Raw genomic sequence first — 20,453 nt, 5'->3', positions numbered from 1 at the left:
TTATTTTTAATTGACTTTAGAGTGTGGTTCAGACTTCAGTTTTCTTAATTTATAATAATCACATCGTATTTTGTTTTCCCTCTTTTTGAATATTAATTTCTAACAGCCCCCAATGTTTTACCAAAACATCGCAGCAGATATTAAAGGGGACTTCATTCAGCCGACTGATGTTTAAATAAAGCTACAGCACATAATTGATTGCACACAGTAAACACAGGCTTACCTTCGCCATCAGCAGGGCAGGAGGGTTGGATAACTCTTTGCACTACAGTGACATAACATGAACTGTAATCAAACTCAGTGCATAAATGGCGCGTTTAAGAGCAGCTTGTTGTGAAGACATTGAGGATCCAAACGCACCACCGAGCAAAGCTCAAGACGTCAGCGGGCTGCAGGATGCTGACGGAGCGGCTGCTCGTGTCGCAGACATGTGAAGTGAAAGGCCGCGGACAGCTTGTTCAGTCTGGTTACTGGACATGAATGTTTCAGTACCTGCAGCTCTCCCGGCAGATGTTGAGCATTCCTCCTTCAGGACAGCTGGGTCCGTGAACATGAGCCTGAAAACGACTTCAAAACCCTCTTCGACTCCACCGGCGGGGATTTTCTGTCAAATGTCTTCATTGAAAACCTCTCTGCAGGAAGCGATACTGTAACGTTCACGTCTCAGTGTAGCGGTGCAGATTCCGTCTGTCGGACCACTTCCTCAGTATTTAAGAAAATGTGGTTTATATTTCATGAGGCGACACAAGAAGTGACGCTGGAGGCGACTTCTCTTCTTCTTCTCCTCCTCCTCCTCCTCCTCCTCCTGTTAAAAACCGCGTCTCTTGAAGGCGTTTATTTGGTTCAACAAACAGCCCGGGACACAAAATGGCTTAAAAGGGTTTTTAATATCTCCCCTTAATTTTTAGGCAACACTACAAAGACATTCAAATAATAAAAAGGACAGCAACGTTCACACTTTCCGTTTAAACAACACAAAATAGATTTCCTTCAGAAATAAAATAAGCAATACTTATGTGATGCTCTTGATAAATGAAAATCAAACTAAAAACGGCACATTAATTCTCTCGTTAACTTTTAAGTACAACTGCCCCCTTCACTGTCCCACATCTTTGTGAAATTATAGCATTAAAAAAAAAAAAACGACTCATAAATGTTCCCCTTTCTCTGTAATACACAACTTGATGCAGGCACAAGGAAGAAAGTCAAAGTACTTTATCATTACAGTAGATATTCAGTCTTATTTCTTGGAATAAAGCGTCTCTCTTCTGCTAACCGTACTCTGGAAGAAAAAAGATTACTAGGCATATTATTCAAATGATAAAATTATGGCTGCATTCAGTAACATTGTCATTTCTTAAGTGCTTCATTCCCTCAGCATGCTACAGACTGTGCAACATAAGACCCCTCTCTCTCTCCTCAGATTTGCTCTCCAGTGTGACACAGAAAAAAAAACACTAAAAGCAGAAATTCTGTGTCTTTGTAAGTTTCTCGCAAAAACCTTAATGATGAGATATTTTTCAAGGCAAAATCATTTTAGTGTAAGCCTTTCAACTCGACTTTAGAGGTGAGCTCAACAGCGTCACACTATTGTATTACTGTGTCATCTTAGGCACAATGAACATCACAGGACTGTATTTATGTAGATCTCAAACAAACAGTCTTCTGGGACCTTTCCCACAGTTTCAAAGCTTCTAAACTTGAACCCCCATCTTTTGTTTAACACACACTGAAAAAACGTTTTACAAATGTCATGCACCGACATTAGTTCAGAGAGTCCGGACTCAAGCAGTTGAGTTCAGAGTCTGCTGAAAATACAGCTTAAGGTGCTGATGATTTAACTGGAGGCTTTAACATCATCGATAACAATATAACTTTACTTGACTGTAGTGGTTAAACTATTATGAATAAACAGGAGGGAGGGTCAGTAGTTAGTGTGCAATTATAGTCAGTTACATGTTGTTGTTTTTTAAACGGTGCCAATTTTCTCTGCACACTTTAAAAAGACACTACACCTGCGGGGAAATTGCTATACGAGAAGGATTTGTAGTACAGATTCTCAAGCTTCAGTCACCTCCCCACACATTACTCCTCTTAAATCAAGGATGACATGTAACATGTACCGTCAGTTATATTCATATATGTATAGCTGCGTGTTAAGATTGTTTTCAAGATAAGAAAAGTTGAAAGTTGTGACATTCTACCAGTCTCTAAACAAGCACACGCCTCTGCTCTGGAGGCAGAGGTCAAGCGCTCTCTGCTTCTTCCTTCTTGTCTTTTTTGCCCTCCCCCTCCCCGTCGCCAGTGTCGCTGCCGTCCCGCCTACGTTTGCGGTTGCGAGCGCTGGCCTTGGATGCCGGCAGTGAGTCCATACCCAGAACCTTGTGGATCTGACGGAAGGCAAGCAGCCGCAGAGCATGCTGAAACCAGAGAAAACAGGAAGGATAAATGTAGGTTTTTTTTCTTCTTTTTAGATAATTGTATTGGCATTTTATTTGACAATTGATGGCACAAAGAAAACAAGAGGAGAGGGTATGACATGCAGCAAACAGTGTGTCCCTCTCTCCTTTCCCCTGCAGCAGGTGTCCCTCAGACTACCAGGTTCACTTTGGATAATGTTATTTTAAATGTCCTCTGACCATTACTAGATGTTGGATGTCAGCAAAAAAACAATAAATGTGTGTGGTTCTGATGGTGTTAACACAAATAACTCTCTAATCAAGCTCTTTAGCTAAACCTCACACTGGCGCTGTCCTGAAAACTAAACACCTAAAACAAACTAATGTGTCCCGTTATTATTATTATTATTATAAAAGTGAATCCACACCTCCAATCAGAATCTATGCTGTTCAGTAGCCATGGCAGTAATGCCGTCTGATTACCTGTGCGCTGGCAGTTATGTCCTCTCTGGCTTGAAGCGTCATGCTTCCCAAAGCATCCGTAGTGTTTTTCTCACAAGGGTCCATCAAACCTGGTCCATCTGAATAAGGGAAATAAGTATAACATTTGAATATGATTTTAGAAGTTAACAATAGCTAATAGAAGCAGAAAATAGTGAATGATTCTCCTTTAAAGTTCAAGTTTGACACAAGCTGATTTAATATAGATAATAATAGAATGAAAAAAGATGGAAACGAAACTATCTGTTTTTTAAGTGATACAAGTTCTGTATCCTGTGAAATAATCCACCTATTCACATCACATTAACATCTGTCTGACCTGGGAGCAGGATGCCAGTGGAGATGCACTCCAGGACTCTGCGCATGGCCTCTCCGGGGCTCAGTGGACCTGCAGCACTGCTGATCACCTTCTCCACCAGCAGCTCCATCGCCTGAAGGGAGTAAAGCACTGATTGAAGTACCCTTAGAGCTACTCCTCTACCTGTCTCAACGCTGCAGAAAACACCTGGTCAAGAAATTTGGGGGGTAATCTCCTCACACGGCATGGATTCAGCACTGATAGCGTGATGAATGTTTGTAAATTTACTTTTTGAGTTATTGTTCTCTCAACATAAAAAAAAAAGGACAGAAAAGCCTAATCAAGAGTACATCAATGCACATGCATGCAGATATGACACGTTATATTATACAATCTCACTAGGAGCAGATTCCTACGACTCCAAAAAATGTAATGAAAAAGTAAAAACACAACAGAGAGTGGAAGCCTCTTACCCAGCCAGGCATCTTTCCCCATGTGGGAACCCGCTGACATAAATCTCTCAGCAGCCGAATGATGATCACACAAGACTGCAGCCCATTGGCACGAGCCTTCAGAAATAATGGGGGAAAGAAAAACATTCACAAAAAGTGCCACATTGGTAAAACAGTGTGGTTTCGCTTCTGTAAAGCCACAGAGAAGAAAAGATTCTTAGTAATGTCTGCTTACAAGTGACCTACTTATTGGTTTAACACAAAATCCCATTGTCTGTTTTTAGCCTGAAAAGGATGTGACATCAGTTTCCTTCACTTCTGCAATGTAATACATTATAAGTATTTTGACATATTTGTAATGCATTTACCTGAAACCATTTGGCGTGACGGAGAGCAGCCAGGTACTCCAGACATTTCTTCTTGTTCAGAAGGTCAGTAGGGTCCTTTTCAGCCACACCTATTAAAGATAACATGCACTAGCTCATGACTTGCATTCAAACTAATGCAAACCCCAAATGATGACGATGCAATTTATAAGTGTTGATGTGCAGTCGCCGAGATTATAAAAACACTGGACGTTCATGTAGATTTGTCCAGACATTTGCTTGAGTCCTTAAATACACGGTTTGTTTCAGTCTGTTTTGTGAAAACAATTATGAGGGAGATATGAGGAAAAAATTAAAGCATTTGATCATCAAATGAAAAAGAAGGAAGTCTATAGTGTTTCTGTGTTTTGCAGATAGAAAGTCACAGAGAGGCATGCAAAAAAGAAGGAAATCCAAGGCATTCAGAGAGAATAATGGAGTTTATAATAATTTGTTTGTTTAACACGACTAAACAAGACAAGACCTATTGGTTTTATAGTGACCCCATTATTGTCTCCCTGACTGCATCTTTCTCTAAGTAAGACATTTTGACTTGTCAAACACAGACGTGACTAACAACCTTATTAATGTCTCGGTGTGTCTGTGCCAGGACGCGCTACTGAGCATGCTGCTAAAATAAAGTTATCGTTAATCGTTTTCCTGCTATGCCAAGTCAAAATATCTACATGAGAAAGACGCATTAACAGCATTTTATCATATGACGATCAGCCTGTTTCCGTCTTACTCACATATACCCATTTGAAGTAAGAGGGAAATTCCTCTTACTTCAAATTAGTCTTATCACTCTCAAGATCTCTTCAATATGTTGTAACATTCTCCAGTTCAGGACTGACTCATCATTGAGTCACATCTTTTGACATTTCTCCCTCAAAATAAATAAATACAACTTCTTTTTTTTTTTTTTTTTAACAAATCGTAGCAAATGTTCCCATTACTCCTCTGCAACTATATTTAAAAGGAAACTTCTTAAGCAGATAAAGTAGGAAGAATACTTTATCCTTCATGGCGCCATATTTTAAAGACAATACCAACATAAAAAAGAACACCAATTAAGGTGATGTCAGATCAATATAACAAAGCCCAAGATAAGTTGATTAATAGTACTAAAAACAGGTGTGTGTGTTGGATTTAGATGTTAATAAAATAGTTTGAGGAAATACGAAAGTCAACTTAAAACGACAGGTTTGTCCCAAAACATTCAACTTGGTTTCTGACGACTGCGATGACGTAATATTTCCCAAGAGCAGCCTCGAGGCTTTCCATACTTCTATGTTCACTAGAACTGGAGCAACAACAGGGAAAACACACAACAAAGACAAAGCCACTTTTTTGAAGTCTACACTTCCATACCACTTAGAATCAAAGACCCATATTGATCATGCCTCTCAGAGAGGGGAGTTTGATTTAGCAGCAGCTGAGCCCCAACAAGAAGGGGTTCCTCCTCTAAAAAGCTTAATGAACATGGGCAACCTGGTTCCTTTAATGTTTCTGTTCTTAGTGGTATGTGAACAAGTGTGGTCTTCAGATCAGCCATTGGCTTGCCTAGGTCTGCTGATACAGAAGTAGGGGCACTGATCAACAAACCCAAACAAAATGTTAAAAATAAAACACAACGGCCACAGAAAACATTTCTACCATGTTTTCCAAATTGGGAAAAAACACATTAAAATACTGACAGTTATTGGCGCAGGCGGAGGAGTGTTTGCCACACAATGATCTGATTATCTTTACTGTTGAAAGGGGGGTGAAGCAATGACAATGGATTTAATAATGTCATCTTAGTATTTCAATACTGATCATTGTGAGGCGATAAAATGACACTCCAACACCTCGCCATTGATAACACCACAGTATGATACAGGGATGAGAGACGAGGGAATGGGAAGTCGCTGGACCTCAAGATCCCCAAATAAGTATTGTGACCAAAATGCACAACAATTATCAAGTTTAAAAATAAGGATATTTGTGAAAGTAGTATCATCATTTGAAGCATTTTCATCCCGAGGCATTATCTGAACACTGATCATCACCTTCAGTCTTTTGTTATAGTGTCCCAAAGGTCTCATCTGAGCATGTGTTCACAAGATAAACACACACCCTAGTGGCACAGAAAGGTCGGAGAGCCCGGCTTTTGATTCCCATGTTGTGGAAAAGAAATAAAGAAATTGGGGACCAGTGTAACTGCAAAAAATGGGGGAAATGAAAAAAAGTGGGACAAATTAATATGTAAATTAATCCTTATTTTAGGGGTTAAAGAAAAAAAAAATGTATACGTGGGCTTGGTTAAAAGTCCCACTTCATATTTTATGTAATTTAGGAGCTTTTCAGCCTCAACATATAGGCTACTTATGGGTGGAAAGGTGGAGCAAGGGGCATCTATATCTATGTATAAATATATATAAGTGTATTACACACATCGCTTACATTTGGTCGTGGTACTGAAAGCTTTGGCTTCTCTAACCTTTCTCAGCCGCTTTTCCTGCTGCCTGCTTGTCCTTCTCAGTAGCAGGGTCCTCCCTCATCAGCGGCGAGGTGAGAGAAATGGTCACCTGCATTTTGGGCTCCTTGCTTGAAAATATCACGATGTTCGCCTCCTCGGGGTGAGCCTGCACCTCATACTGATCTTCAGAAAATGTCTGCCGGTTAAAAGGACACTTGGGATTACTCACTACAGAGGAGGCGGGGTGTAGGGGCAGAGAATCGCCTCGTTTGGCGAGGAAGTACCGGTATGTTTTTAACCCCGGGTTGTGCAATTGTTTTTTTCTTAAGAGAGTTCTCTTATTTAATCAGGGTCTGTGACGTACTCACAAATATATTTCTCAACAATTCCTTAAATTGTTGTAATATTTAGTAAAGCAAAGGGGCAGTTTAAGAAAAAGCCCCATCTCACTCTGTAGGATTCATGTGTCATAACCAGGCAGTGAATCTAAAGATCAGTCAAAAGCACCTTTAATGAAACACTCATTACAGCTGAAGCAGGAGGGAAGAACAGTGTGGAATTACAACACATCACAACCTTGTATTTGGCGCCAATCCTCTGTCTCGTGGAGCTCAAATGGCCAGTAAATTAAAAAATTCACATGAGTTTTTCTCTTTAGGCTGGAAGCGGTTCAATCATTTGTGCCCATGGAAACATCTCTCCCAAAGCTAGAAACCACACAGTATTTCTGAGATGAAGAATTCCTCTAATAACAAAAGGAAACTGACTTAATTGTTTTAACACAATTAACTTTACTGTATATCTACAGAGAGCTAAAATGACAGCGTCAACTCAGTTGATTTTACTTTCACAGTTAAGATGTTAATCATAATCATTGATTCAAGAGTGGAGGACAAACTGCTGTGTTGTTTCTGTCTGTGGAGGACAGCTGTCCACGTTCACCAATGATGAATAAGATGCTCTGCATATGAGAGAAACCAGTCTAGGATTAAGTTATTTAGCAGTGGAATTTCTTTGTGGGTTTGAATTTTGGTTGCTGACGCGTGGGAGTATTACAAATACTCCATCACGATGTTTCGTTTGTTTGTTATTTTATGTATTAAGGGTCAACTTCTCGTTTCCTATTCCATTTTTACATAACTATTAAACCTTTTCATCCACCCCTTATGACAAGTCACGAGTCAGTGGATAACAATTTCCTCTTTAAAAAAAAAAATCTACTGCGTCTTTTGTCTGACAACATCCTACTGCTAAAACTGGCAAAGGAAGCTTTATCCTGCCATTTTTGTCAGGATTTACAGCTCATCTGTATGATCCCACATCCAGGTTTATGTGTCACGAAATACGATAATAATTTGTTAGTGTTGTGAACTCCAAGTTTAACACAATTCTTCCCTCCCTCAACCTCAACCGATGTCCTAAACTAACTGGTGGCGTTTCTTACCTCCAGTTCTTTGGGCAAATGCTTGGCGATGTTCTTCAGTAAAGAGATGGTGGGTTTCTTAGCCGTCAGCAGGATGAGCTCAACATTTCTGTCTCCACGAAGCAGCAAGCCTTTGGCCAGGATACCCACCCTCATCACACCTTTTAGCAGCCGTCCCGAGATCTCAGTACTGTCAAGAGAACAAACAATTCAGCTGAAGTGATTTCTTGATGGATCACAGAGACTCTGCTCACAATAACGATGGGCATACACCTGTAGCTCTAATGTATGTATGTATGTGGCATGTGAAACCTTAGATATTGTTTGTGTTTTTACATAATTTATAAGGTTGTTTAATTATAATTCATGAATTAATGTTCCATTATGCACATGACAAAAACGCCCTTAAAGCCACAAGCAAAAGGTACAATACCATTGGCTTAAACCAGAGGATCTCAAACCTTTTATAACTTCAGGCTCACTTTTGATTTATAAAAAGAAGGACCATCATCTTCCAGGAAAAATAAAGAGTAAAAAAAGTGGGAGAAATAAATTAGACTGTAAATATGTGATGCCACTATCAGCTGTAATGACCAAAATAGGCACTGCCTGATAAATGCAATGTATTCAGGTTCATATTTCCTCTCCACACACTTTGGAGCTTTTACTGTTGCAGGTCATCCCCCACATACATTTTTCATAAAAAAAAAAGAAAAAGAGCTATCGATTTTGTGTATGCATCCAAGGGAACGCTAGCTAGCTAACAGTGGCAATTTTTTTTTGTCTGTAACTGATGTATTATTATTATTATTATTATTGAGTGGTGATATTCAAACATAACTATTAACAACATGATGCTTTGTTTAAATAACTGTATAATATATACATATATATATATATGTGCATTATCTGACAGAGATAACTTTTTACCCTTTTTCCTCTTCTCCTTCAATAGCAGCGGTTTCAACAGCTGGCGTCTCCTTCTCCAGCAGGGAGTCGGACACCAGTTTTAGGGCTCTCTCAGAGTGGGAGACAATCCTCTGAACAGCCTGCAGCTCTTCCTCTACTGGGTAAATAGTTGAGTGTTTCGCCATGATGTGACGGTCATCAGGAGAGTCTGGCCGGCGCACACACGTCTTATGAGTGGGGGAGGAAATAGAGAGATTGATCACACTTGGATTTATGTTTGAGTGAATGTTTGTTTTCTGTTTTTTCATACAACACAAAACAAAGAAAATAACTGCAATTGCGGCGCTCACCAGTAGAGGGGGTACTGGCATACCAGGGCGGCTCATCAGGGGTGGAGGAGCCATCCTGCGTCTTTGTTCCCCCCAGTACATCGGCTCCTCCTCCATCCTCCTCCAGTACATGTCCTCCTCATATCGTCTGCAGGAGAAGGGAAAGTTTTTAATTGTCATTCATTAAAAGTAATTTATTCCAAAAAGGGGATTGTTATGGCTGCCATTAATGGTACAAATTAGTCCAAAAGAAATGTTAACTAAATGTTAACTCTGAAGTACCGTTGATCATATAAGATAATTATTATACAGAGGTTTTTATCTCAAAAGCATTATCTTACTTGAAGGTATTCCTAGGTTACAAAACGGGCATTTACTCTTGTAACAACAAGTAAAGCATAGGACTGAGATGTCAAACATTTCATTTTGCATTTAGGACATTTACAGAATTACACCCCAATCTAGCTGTACAGTTTTCATGATATATAAATTTGATTAATATGACTTTCTCTGGCTGTTGAGATAATATATTTTACTAGTCATGCAAGAAAGTTGATGTGATTGACAAGAAAACAGTAAGAAGAAATTCACTTTTCTCCCTTGTGTACATGCTAGTCAGCTTGAGGACTTCCCCTTTACTGATATTACCTGTGAATGCATTTGTCATCTTTTCGGCTATTTTGCCAACAATGGAATTTTGCAAATTGAATGTCAGAGGTATGAAGAACTTTAGGTTACTAACTTTGGCCACGAGTCTGACCTCATCTCCATGTGCCAGCGCTGCTCATCGTCTCTCTGTCTCTTCAACACCGCCTTCTGCTTCTGCTTCTTCAGCTTGCTCTCCTGCAGCTTCCTGGCCCGGTTACTAGGCTTGATCTCCACAGGAAGCTCTGGGTTGACTTTCTTCTAAAGACAGAGAAAGAGATTTAAGAGATTTAAAGGGAATGCAACACAAATGTAATGAAAGTCTGTGCACATTGGAGCCTGCAGATTAAATTTAAAATAACATTTTATTTTTCTTTAGGCTTCCATCCACACCAAGCGGTTTTTCTTTAAAAAAAGCAACCTTTAGAGACAAGATCAAGGCTTGGCGTCTTAACAGTATGACACCATTGGTAGAACTGTGTATTACGTGTGCAACTAAATGTAGACCCACCCACTCCAAAGAGGTCAACAACTCCACACGCCACCTTTCAGAGGACAACTTTTCTCTATCTTAGTTGCTGATTTTGTGCATCAATACAGCCAATCACATAATATGGTTGTCGCCATTGACGTGTTTATTCATAAATTTCATTCATTGTCTCAATGTATGTAGTCGTTAGCTTTCCATTCCTACACTAGTACAGTTTAAAAGAAGCATCTATAACCAATGATCAAATCCCCATTTAATTATTGTGCAACCATCTGACAAAATAGACATATGTAACGGAGGCATCGTGTTTGGCTATAGTGATCACACAAAATAACCAACAGAAAGAAAGTCTGCTGAAACCATGCAACGTGTCTGTGCGTCTGTCAACACAGTGGATCCATTCCAACTCACTCCTGATCAGATATGATACGAATATGAAATACCCTGTTTTGTTGAGATTGCACTGTTTAGGAAAATCATCTGCTGTGAACAGAACGATTAACAATTCATGTCATTTAAAAACACCAAAAACCTTTGAAAGTATGCATCGGAGCCCTGTTCAGCATGTCTCTCTGTATAACTAGTCAGACAGGAATGGACTCAGTGATGCTCAAACTTTCTGTTGTTACCTTGTACTGGAGTCTGTGCCTTCTGCCTTTCAGGTGCATGTCTTTAGCATTCGGGTCATTGAAACTGCACTCACACAGTTTACAGTGGAATCGAATCACTTTTCCGTCATCGTTACGGACCTGAAACAGACAGTTCTTGTAAGTACACATCATGCAGGACAACGAACCCTACATGCATGATTTTTTACTGTAATCATAAGAAAAAGTCAAGAAATATTTGATATAGAAGATTTTTTTGGGGGGTGTCTGATGTAAAACATGAATGAAATTATGAAACCAATCTTTACTGTAAGCAGATTATAAAACAGTATTCATTTTAAGACTTTGATCAAAATATCTCTAACTCATATGTACTGTAAACAATTAAGATCAAAGTGTTATATCAAACTCCAAACGCCTGACTTTATAACTGTTCTTCTATTTGCATAAAAACCAACATATATCACTCCGATATACTGATAGGCTGTCAGACATTTTCTTCCCGTTTCCTGCGTACCTCCTCGACATAGTCGTGTCCCACTGGCTGGATGTCTCCCTGTCCTCCAGCTCTGTCACTGTCCTCATCGTCACTCTGAGAGTCCATTCTCTGAACTGACTGTTGCATGGGCTCCTCCACCTTGGCAGCTGCCACCGCCGCCGTCACTGCAGCTGCTGGAGCGCTGACCGGCTTATTGGCTATGCGACAGATAAAATATTACAGATTAGAGTTCATTTAAAAAACGTTAATAAACATCTATTTCTAGTCATTTCTATCTCCTGTTCTATTCCAGAGGATAGTAAAAATGCGTGCCGCTATCCCCATTTTTAAAACATGAAACAAATACAGCATGGTCAGACAACCCGTCATTTGATATGCTCATATACTCTGGCCTTCACACTCATTGTGAGCACTGCAGGCTGCAGCTGTCAAAATTATATCCATTTTAAATTTCAATATAGCTGTACATTTGGCTAAATGTCTGATAGATGTGTTATATATGTAGATCTTATCAGATTGGTAGTTAAATGGGTCAGATGGGGGAGAAAATCATCTCCAATAATCAACGTAACAAATTGGGAAACTTACAAATGACAGTTATTTTGGAAGGCGCTGGTTTCTTGATTGGTGCTGTTTTGGCAGTGACGTTTACAGCCGCCTGCTTGGGTGTGACAGTCGAAGTTGAAGTGGTTGAGACGGAAGCAGAAGTGGATGTAGAGACTGAAGGTTTCCCAGCTGTCGATGTCGTGACAACTGCAGCCGAATTCACCAACACTGGCTCAGTGGAAGGTATTGGTTTGCCCAACTTGGTGTGAAGTTTCACCACCTTTCCAAGGTTGACAAAGAGGACAGAGGAAGATACAACTATTTAAGCCTGCTGATACTTAATCCCATCCCAAATCCCTGAGGCAGGTTTTGTTCCAAGACTCTGCAGCTGAGATGGAACATCACACGACTACAACCACAATCATGTTCAATAAAGAAAGCATTTTATGTCAATATCGTATAGAGACGCCAATATTTGAGAAAACGTATCACAGCTGTGCTAACCTTCTGGTGTTTGGCTCCACGGATATGAGCGGCGTAAGCATCCACTCCGGTGCAGGACACGTCACAAAGCTCACAGCGTAACTGAGTCTGGACACCCCTGGGCCCGTTGCTGGTCCCAGTCTGCCCCCCAGATTTCAGGGCTGCCTCCTTTTTCTTATGCTTCTGGCCTTCTAGGTGCTCCCGATACGTCTGGTGCAGTAAATCACACCAGTTAGCAAGATGTAGCTTCCAAATACATACAGACACATTCATATTCATTTTATTCTGTAATCAGATAAACTCAATATAATCCAATTTAGTCAGACAACTCTCTGGTCTTAAATGTAAATATTGTAATGCGTTTGTTCAAAAATGTTTGTGTTCGTTCCATAAAACTCATTATAAACTCCTACCTGAGGGCCTGCACAGCTGATCTTGCAAATGTCACAATAATGGAGCTGGGGCTGCTTAGGAGGCCCTTTGGGCTTCTGCAGCTTGCTCTGGTGAAATGTGGGCTTTTTGTAGGTGTTTACAGTCGGAGCCGTCACCATGTTGCTGCCTGAGTTGCTCCAAGAAGAGCTTGTCAGCTGCTTCGGTGGTGGCTGGATGGGGGGCTGTTGCAGCTGCTGAGGTGGAGGCTGCGGCTGGGTGAGAGTCTGCTGCGCCAGCTGGTAATAGGAGGGGGTGGGTGTGGAGGTATAGCCAGTTGAGTCATAACTGGAGTAGTTAATGCCTGAGGGTGAGAGAGAGCAGGACGACGACAGTGAGGACGAAGAGTTATCAGAGAGAAACGTTCAACATATGAATCACTTATCAATCAGTCGTCAAGCAATTAGCGGCAATGCAATTGCACCAACAAAGTCAATCCTAAACTCGTTCTTAAAAATTGGGAAAACAGATCATAAGAAACTTAAGCTTGAATTATCAAGGTATTATACGTTTGTATCCACCTGTCCCGGCCTCTCAGAATCAGCTCATGCCTTTGTTCTCTCGGACCTCTCTCAAGGAGGTACTTGATAATCTCAAGAACCAGCAGAGTGATATCTTAGCTCGCCAGGTACAGTAGCTCACAAACTTGCACTGCATTTCCCTGTGACACTTTCCGAGTGCACCCATTTTTCTTATTTGGACTGCACACAGACAATGTTTATCGATATGCCAGTAGTGCAAGACAGAATCCTTCTGCTGGAGCGAGGCAGCATTTTGGCAACTTTGATAAACTATTTTCAGTATATAAAGAAGGAATATTTCAAATACTTTGCATATAATAGAAAAAAACTAACAGAATATGGACTTAGAATTTGAATGTCAAGGCTTTGAATAAAAAGCTATGCACTAAGCTATCTTATATATTGTCTCATCTTACCCGAGTAGGTGGTGGCCGCAACAGTGGAGCCGAAGGAGGAGCCGAGGGTGTAGGATGAAATGGATGTCGGCGGCTGCTGGACACTGGTGGACACTGGGTAGATGTTGTAGCTGGTGGACACAGAGGGGGCCAGAGGCTTGAGGGCCGTTACCTGCCTCTGGGGGGGAGGAGGCTGGCTGTACACGGTGGAGGGGGCTGGACTATAAGCGCTCTTTACTCCTACTGATACAGGAAAGGGTAGGGGACAAAGAGAGGAGGGGGGTAGAGGTGGAGAGGAAGGGTATTAGAGTGAGAAGAGTGCACAGCAAAAGAAATCTGAGACGTCCATCCTGTCCTCTGGGACTGCTTGTCAGAGAGCGTTTGGCAGCACAGGAAGGATCCTCATTTCACAAGCAAATGAGCAACAGACACATCCCACATACAGTATTTCATATCACATCTTTAAAAGTGAATAAGAATAAAAAATACCAGGACTGATGACTCACAAATCCCCCAGCAAGACTGACGGGTGTATGTCAGTGATATACACTGTTAATTAGATCTGAAACTCTGGTTATACAACAGTCAACAATATCTTTTTGTAAAACTGATGAACTTGTATGCATTTAAAACACACAAACATACAGTAATCAATAATTTCATAACTATTCAGCAGGTATATAACCCATCCCATTATTTTCCAAAATAATCTAGTCTACGCATTCAACCTTATTGTCAAAACCTGGCACCAACATTATCCACAATTTAACCAGTCGATCAGAACTTTGGGTGTGATATACTCGTAGCTGCTAATGTAATAATAATAATAATAATAATAATAATAATAATAATAAACAAATAATAACATCAAGCTGCTAGCCTCAATCAGAGATGAGAAGCGGGCTCCAGAGGTCTGGTAAACTCGCTGCTTTCTTACGCCACCCCTTTTGATTTGATTTTTATCAATTTCAAACATGTCATTTTAAGCCCCAACCAACGCTGACTAAAGTGACATCAATCGAGGCAATTTATAAGATTTTGTGCAGCTCCCTGTGGAGTCATTAAAGGGTTTATATATTAAGTAGTACATCAGCTGTAAAGAGATAGGCTAACACTGATTGAAAATGTGGATGCAACATGAAAGAAAGAAATAAACTGACTCACCAGTCTGGTAGTAATTCTCTGTGTGTGTCCTCTGAGCCGGAGCTATACTCGTCTGGTAGTACTGTTTATTGTCATAGGTAGTCACAGCTGCAGGACGCCCGTAGCTGTAGTTGTCCTGCTGGTGTTTACAAGAGAGCATTTAATCAAATTGGAAGGCAGCAAGATTTAAAAAAAAAAACACATTTTTATATTACTGCATTAAAGCCACTGTGTGTCAAATTAAAGCATCCCTGCGGTATGCATTTTGGGACAATCCCAGTGAACGTTGGTACAAAAGAGGCATGCGTTGCTGTCTGTACCAGTGTCTTAGTGGCAAAAAATAATTTAAAAAAAATCACATTATTTGACCCAAAACTAATTTCTATACATTACATCCAGTATGAACACGCGCACGCACGCGCATGCACGCACGCACGCACGCACACGCACACACACACACACACGCACACACACACACACACACACACACACACACACACACACACACACTCTAAGAAACGGAGAAGAAGTGACAATAAAGGAAGCAGAAAGCGACTGACCGTTTCCGGGTATACCTGGTACGTTTGTGGGGTGGTGGTGGGCTGTGGAGGTGCCGGGGGGTCTGGCTGCCTGTATGCGTAGTCAGGGGGAGCCTGGTGGCTCTGATAGGTGGGGTAAGGGGCAGTGACCACAGGCCTGGCTGCCTGGACTGGAGCTGGAGAATATGACGCAGTCACTGCATGAGCCACAGCTGGAGCCTGCTGGACACTGTAACTGGCTGTAGAGGGATGGGAATAGGCCGGGGGAGGCTGGGCACTGAAGGAGAGGAGAGAGAAGCATTTAGTAATGCAAAAAGGTGAACTTCAAAACTGCTTTAAATAGGCATCTTTATGAACAACATTAAACTTCAGAAAAGTGTCTATTTAATATTCTACCATTGAATAGAGCTGGAATCAATCCATGTCAGAAGTGTTAGAATTAATACATTTTTGTAACAATAGTTAAACTGCACTTGAGTATTTCTAAATAACACTCACTTCATAGTTAACAAAACATTCAAGTGTATGGATATTTTTTAAAGATGAAGAGTCTTCTACTGAAGAAGATTGGTGCATTGAGCTACATGCTAATGTTGGCAAGCTAGAACAGGCAGGTGATCCCCATTCACTCTGAGGGGGCATGAATGTCGGTGCTCTGGACTATATTTCCGGGCAATCCATCCAGTAGTTGTTGAGATAAATCACTCAAAACCACAAACGTGAACATCATGGTGGTGCAAGAGGGAAAGTCGGGGAATCACAAAAGTCAGCCAGATTCGTCATCTGAGCACCATGAATATCTATATGAAATATCATGTAAATCCATCAAATAGATGCTTAAATATTTCAGTCTGGACTAAAATAGTGAACAGACCAACTAACTAACTAACCAGCAGCCCAATATAAGTTATGCCCATGTATAACTATATATAAAATATTGAATGTAAATGGGGAAGTCATGTGAGAACTGCAGTTTCTGACTCAGTTCTCTGACTTTATTTTTCAGCACCGGAGGTTGCCGCGTGGTCATGCCGCTAGCATGGCTAAATATAGGCACTAAAAATAGGGACACAAATTAAATGCAAAATGTGCATCCAAGCAAGATTAATTAATCATTGAGGTCAAAATTGTGATCACTTAGAATATTAAATGATTGACTAAGCGGCCTAGCATTGACCACCGGTTTCATTTTGATCAAATCTGCAGCAGCCTTGTTGTTGGCATGGTTTGGGATGCGGAGCAGCTACTGGCAACGGCATCAGTAACTGATGATATCAGCATCTTTTTAAAGCTTTCAGTGCCTACATGAACAAAACACGAGTGAGCTCAAATTAAATGACTTCTTAAGGTCACGAAAGAGCATCGACTCAAAATGCTGTGGGAGTAATCCAGACATCATATTATCACACAAAAATATACTGGATCCGGGGAAAATAAAAAAAAAAAAACACTTGCACAATAGAATGTATGCAGGAAACTCAGTTTGAATAAAAAAGATTTAAAAAAACAGAATGTACCAAGACGGGATTTTGGAGAAATGTTTTTTTGCCTAGGCTTTTTCATTACAGTAAATTTTATTATTTGCCACATCAATCGCAGTTGATTCAGAATTTGTTTTGATGCGCTCAACAACAAAACATATAATCCCAGAGCACACACAACAAAAAAGTGCCACAGGAGTCCTAAACACTGGAAAGTTGTTGACATTTTTGCATATGGCATTTTGCATATGGCAGAGTCAATCATTTTATTTGGGGTTTTTGGTTAGATAACTAAAATCAGACAAGCTTAAGATAATTTAACATTATGTTCTACGCTAAAAATGTGTCAGTAAATAGCCCTCGTCAAATCTGAAACTTAGCGGTCGCTATAAGCAAAAAATGAGACAACAAAATGTCATAACGCCAACTAGTGCTTGTTGTGTATACTCACGCACATGCTACCGTGGTGTAGTGTTTATAGCCTAACATTTAGCTTTTTACCTCTGCCGATTGCCTTCACGCTTCAAAAATCATGAAAGCTGAACATACGTTTGTGTTTGTCAGAGAAGTTATTTTCTGCAATAGCCAGACAGAAATCCCTTTTTTTTTTGCCGATCGAACCCGTGCAATTCCAACTTCTGTGGTTGGCCTACAAAAATACCTCATCCCTGCAGCACTCAGTAACTATACAATGCAAACTATAGTGCAACCAGATGGTTCATGCACTTAAAGTGACATGTTTAACTACATGTGCTTGTTTATACAACCGGTGAAGCATTTAGGATGCAGATTGCTTCAGGGTAAGTGCTATTGTGGAAGCGAGCCGAGATGCTCTAGTCTTGATGCTGCGTAGTCTTTTACCCAAAGGTAGAAGACTGAAGACTGTTCACGGTATTTGAGGAGTCATTTCCATTTTCAAACATTTCCATTGAATGTGAATATTCAGAAATTTTTTTACTTTGACAGGGTTTCTTTATTCATTAGCTATACTTGTTTGCTGTTGCTATCCCTTAGATATCTCTGGGCACACTTGTTTTAGGTTGTTTGCATCAAAGCTATCATGCACCTTTATTTCTTGCTAGTCTGATGGATTAGCCCTTCCTGTCAGGTCATGTTAATAATTTTAGAAAATATACTGTCTTGAACTAATTATTGCTTTTGCAGCATTGTGAGCAGATTTGATCAATATCGCCCAATACTGGAACCTTGCACCGAGTGTGCGTCTCATGAAGACAAAAGCCTTACTGCAGCTCCAACACAGTGCCATGTTTGAGGCTTTATGTTCAATCAGGAATTAGCATTACAAGTTAAAACTGGTCACCAATGCAGACTTTGGTGAATGGACGAAGGGAAACATGTGAACATAGAAGATGAATACAGCAGCACTCTGTATTGTAAATATTAGTCTATTGCTGTTTGACAGGTGTGTTGGCTTGACTGCTGGTCAAAAAATAAACAAACAAATAAAAACACCAGACAAAACAGGAAACCTGATCATTACACGATATGCTAATTATATTAGAGTACCTGTCAAGATGACAAGCTGAACGATTTACCTGTCAACCAAAGTTGCCAAACACCAATCCATCCTAGCAAGAGTTTGACAGGTGACCGGTGCTCATTTCCTACCTGAACATAAGTAACGTAATCTGTTTCAATGATCCTCTGTGTCGTTATTTACCGTTAACTCTTAACAGGTACACAGTTTGAGAGACAGCTTCAGTACAGCTAGACCAGGGTTGTTAATCCTAAACACCGGCCAAAATATCCGTCACAGCGATTAACTAAACCAGCTTGGGGACGCTTAGTACAGCTGCCGTTAAAGTCTTTCACGTGGTGAAGCGTTGACCCGTCAACACCCGCAGGTGACCGCACTGGGGTTCACTTGAGTCAAGCAGCGTGTCGGTAAGAGCTGGCCTGCAAACTCAGCTAACCTAACCTAGCTGACGTTAGCTCACCGAAGCAGCGGGTCAAGCGGAGCTCGCGCTGTGGCCCGTCTTTTCGAGCCCACCACCGACCGTTATACCCCGGAGGCCGATGCATGTGACACAAAAGACACACTGACATCAACCTGCGTGTCTTGAATTACCTGTATTGTGGACCGGCACCATGTGTGAACCCGAAATAATTGCTTGCAGCCATCTTGGCATCTCCAGTACAGTACGGTATTGGCACTTGGCAGCCAGCAGTAAAACCCTGAAACTATCCGTCAAGATAGTTCACCCCCTCTACTGCCACCAATGGGAACGCCCCCTCTGCTTTACCGGAACTGCGTAAGACAAAACATAACAAATAAAAACACATCTTACAGACAGTGAGTGAGATATTAACGAAAACTCAGCAAGAAAATGTTGTGTAAATGTATCGAGTAAAGTTAGGAGTATGTGAAAGGGATCAAAGAACAGAAATAAATAAAGAGGGAAAAGAGGACAAATAAAGAGGATGATCATACAAATTATTTTAAATGTATTAAAAAAAAAAAGCACAACTAAAAATAATCTAGTCAATTCGTTGAGCCTGGTTTACAAAAGAAAATGCTAAATCCTAGATACTTCTTTTCCTGCCACCTAATCTTAGCCTGTATAAACTCTAACCGTAAAAAAAACAGGTTTCAAGCGAAGACGGAAGTAACGTATAAGGACTCATCTCGTTCTGCTGTATCTGCTGAATGTCGCGTGTGCCTGTCAGTCATGCTGACAGGCACACTTATGATCAAGACAATATATCTCATCTAAACCTAACTACCAGGCACTGCGTTTGTAGACAAAAAATATCAACATATCATCATATTCAGATGTATATGAAACATCCTGGGAACCATAATGTTCCATATAATAAATATATATATATATATATATATATATATATATATATATACATATATATATATATATATATATATATATATATATATATATATATATATTTATATTTATATATATTTATTTATATTTATATATATGACGTGATTAGTAGACCAGAGGAAAAAGGAAAAATGCCCTATGAGGCCTATGGGCAGCCAGCAGCACACTTTGCAGGGAAACTGGGCAGGGGCGATATGATTGGTTGGGTGAAAGTGAAGAAAGGGACTGAATAATTAATGTGTGAGAAGACTTGGGGTGTATGAAGGAGAGTGGGGCTAGGAGACAGAGAAGGAGGGGGAAAGCTATGGATGGAGAGAGCGAGAGATGCTGTTGCCAGGGAACAGCAGCCACGTAGAGGACCACTGAAAACAACAGCAGGATTATCTGATGGGGTAAAGGGACACAGAGACTGGTGCTCATTTTTCCCTCACGGAGAGGGTTTGAATTGATATTTGGGGGAGGAAAAAGGTATTTGGAGTTACAAGCAGGGAAAAGAAGGCGGTAGGGAGGGAGATCATGATGCCAGAGCAGATGCATTCTGATTAAAAGAATTTTGTGTCTTGGTGGTGTGGACGTATACGAGCTGAGAGGGAGGCTGTCGGCTCGCTCTTCACGGCCAATCTTTCCCCAACAAAGGTGGCCAGAGGCGGAGGAGAAGAGGGGGAGTCCACCA

The 20,453-nt window shown here is 40.6% G+C and overlaps 1 protein-coding gene across 1 annotated transcript; it reads right to left on the bottom strand.

Annotated features, from left to right (window-relative positions):
- Positions 1-901: 901 nt before the first annotated feature.
- On the bottom strand, positions 902-19,058 carry zfr2 (zinc finger RNA binding protein 2; the record flags this gene model as incomplete). The annotated part of the gene is made up of 19 exons (XM_079220477.1): positions 902-2,420; positions 2,883-2,980; positions 3,220-3,331; positions 3,672-3,767; positions 4,019-4,107; positions 6,498-6,672; positions 7,921-8,089; positions 8,830-9,035; positions 9,159-9,285; positions 9,898-10,043; positions 10,902-11,021; positions 11,398-11,576; positions 11,968-12,205; positions 12,430-12,618; positions 12,822-13,141; positions 13,775-13,996; positions 14,918-15,032; positions 15,457-15,712; positions 19,006-19,058. 19 exons carry the CDS (start codon positions 19,056-19,058, stop codon positions 2,247-2,249), a joined length of 3,084 nt encoding a protein of 1,027 aa, XP_079076603.1. The 3' UTR covers positions 902-2,246.
- Positions 19,059-20,453: the final 1,395 nt, after the last annotated feature.

This window comes from Taurulus bubalis, assembly GCF_910589615.1.
Source record: "Taurulus bubalis genome assembly, chromosome: 7".
In the NCBI taxonomy this organism is placed as follows: domain Eukaryota; kingdom Metazoa; phylum Chordata; class Actinopteri; order Perciformes; family Cottidae; genus Taurulus; species Taurulus bubalis.
This window is presented reverse-complemented; position numbering and strand designations above follow the sequence as displayed.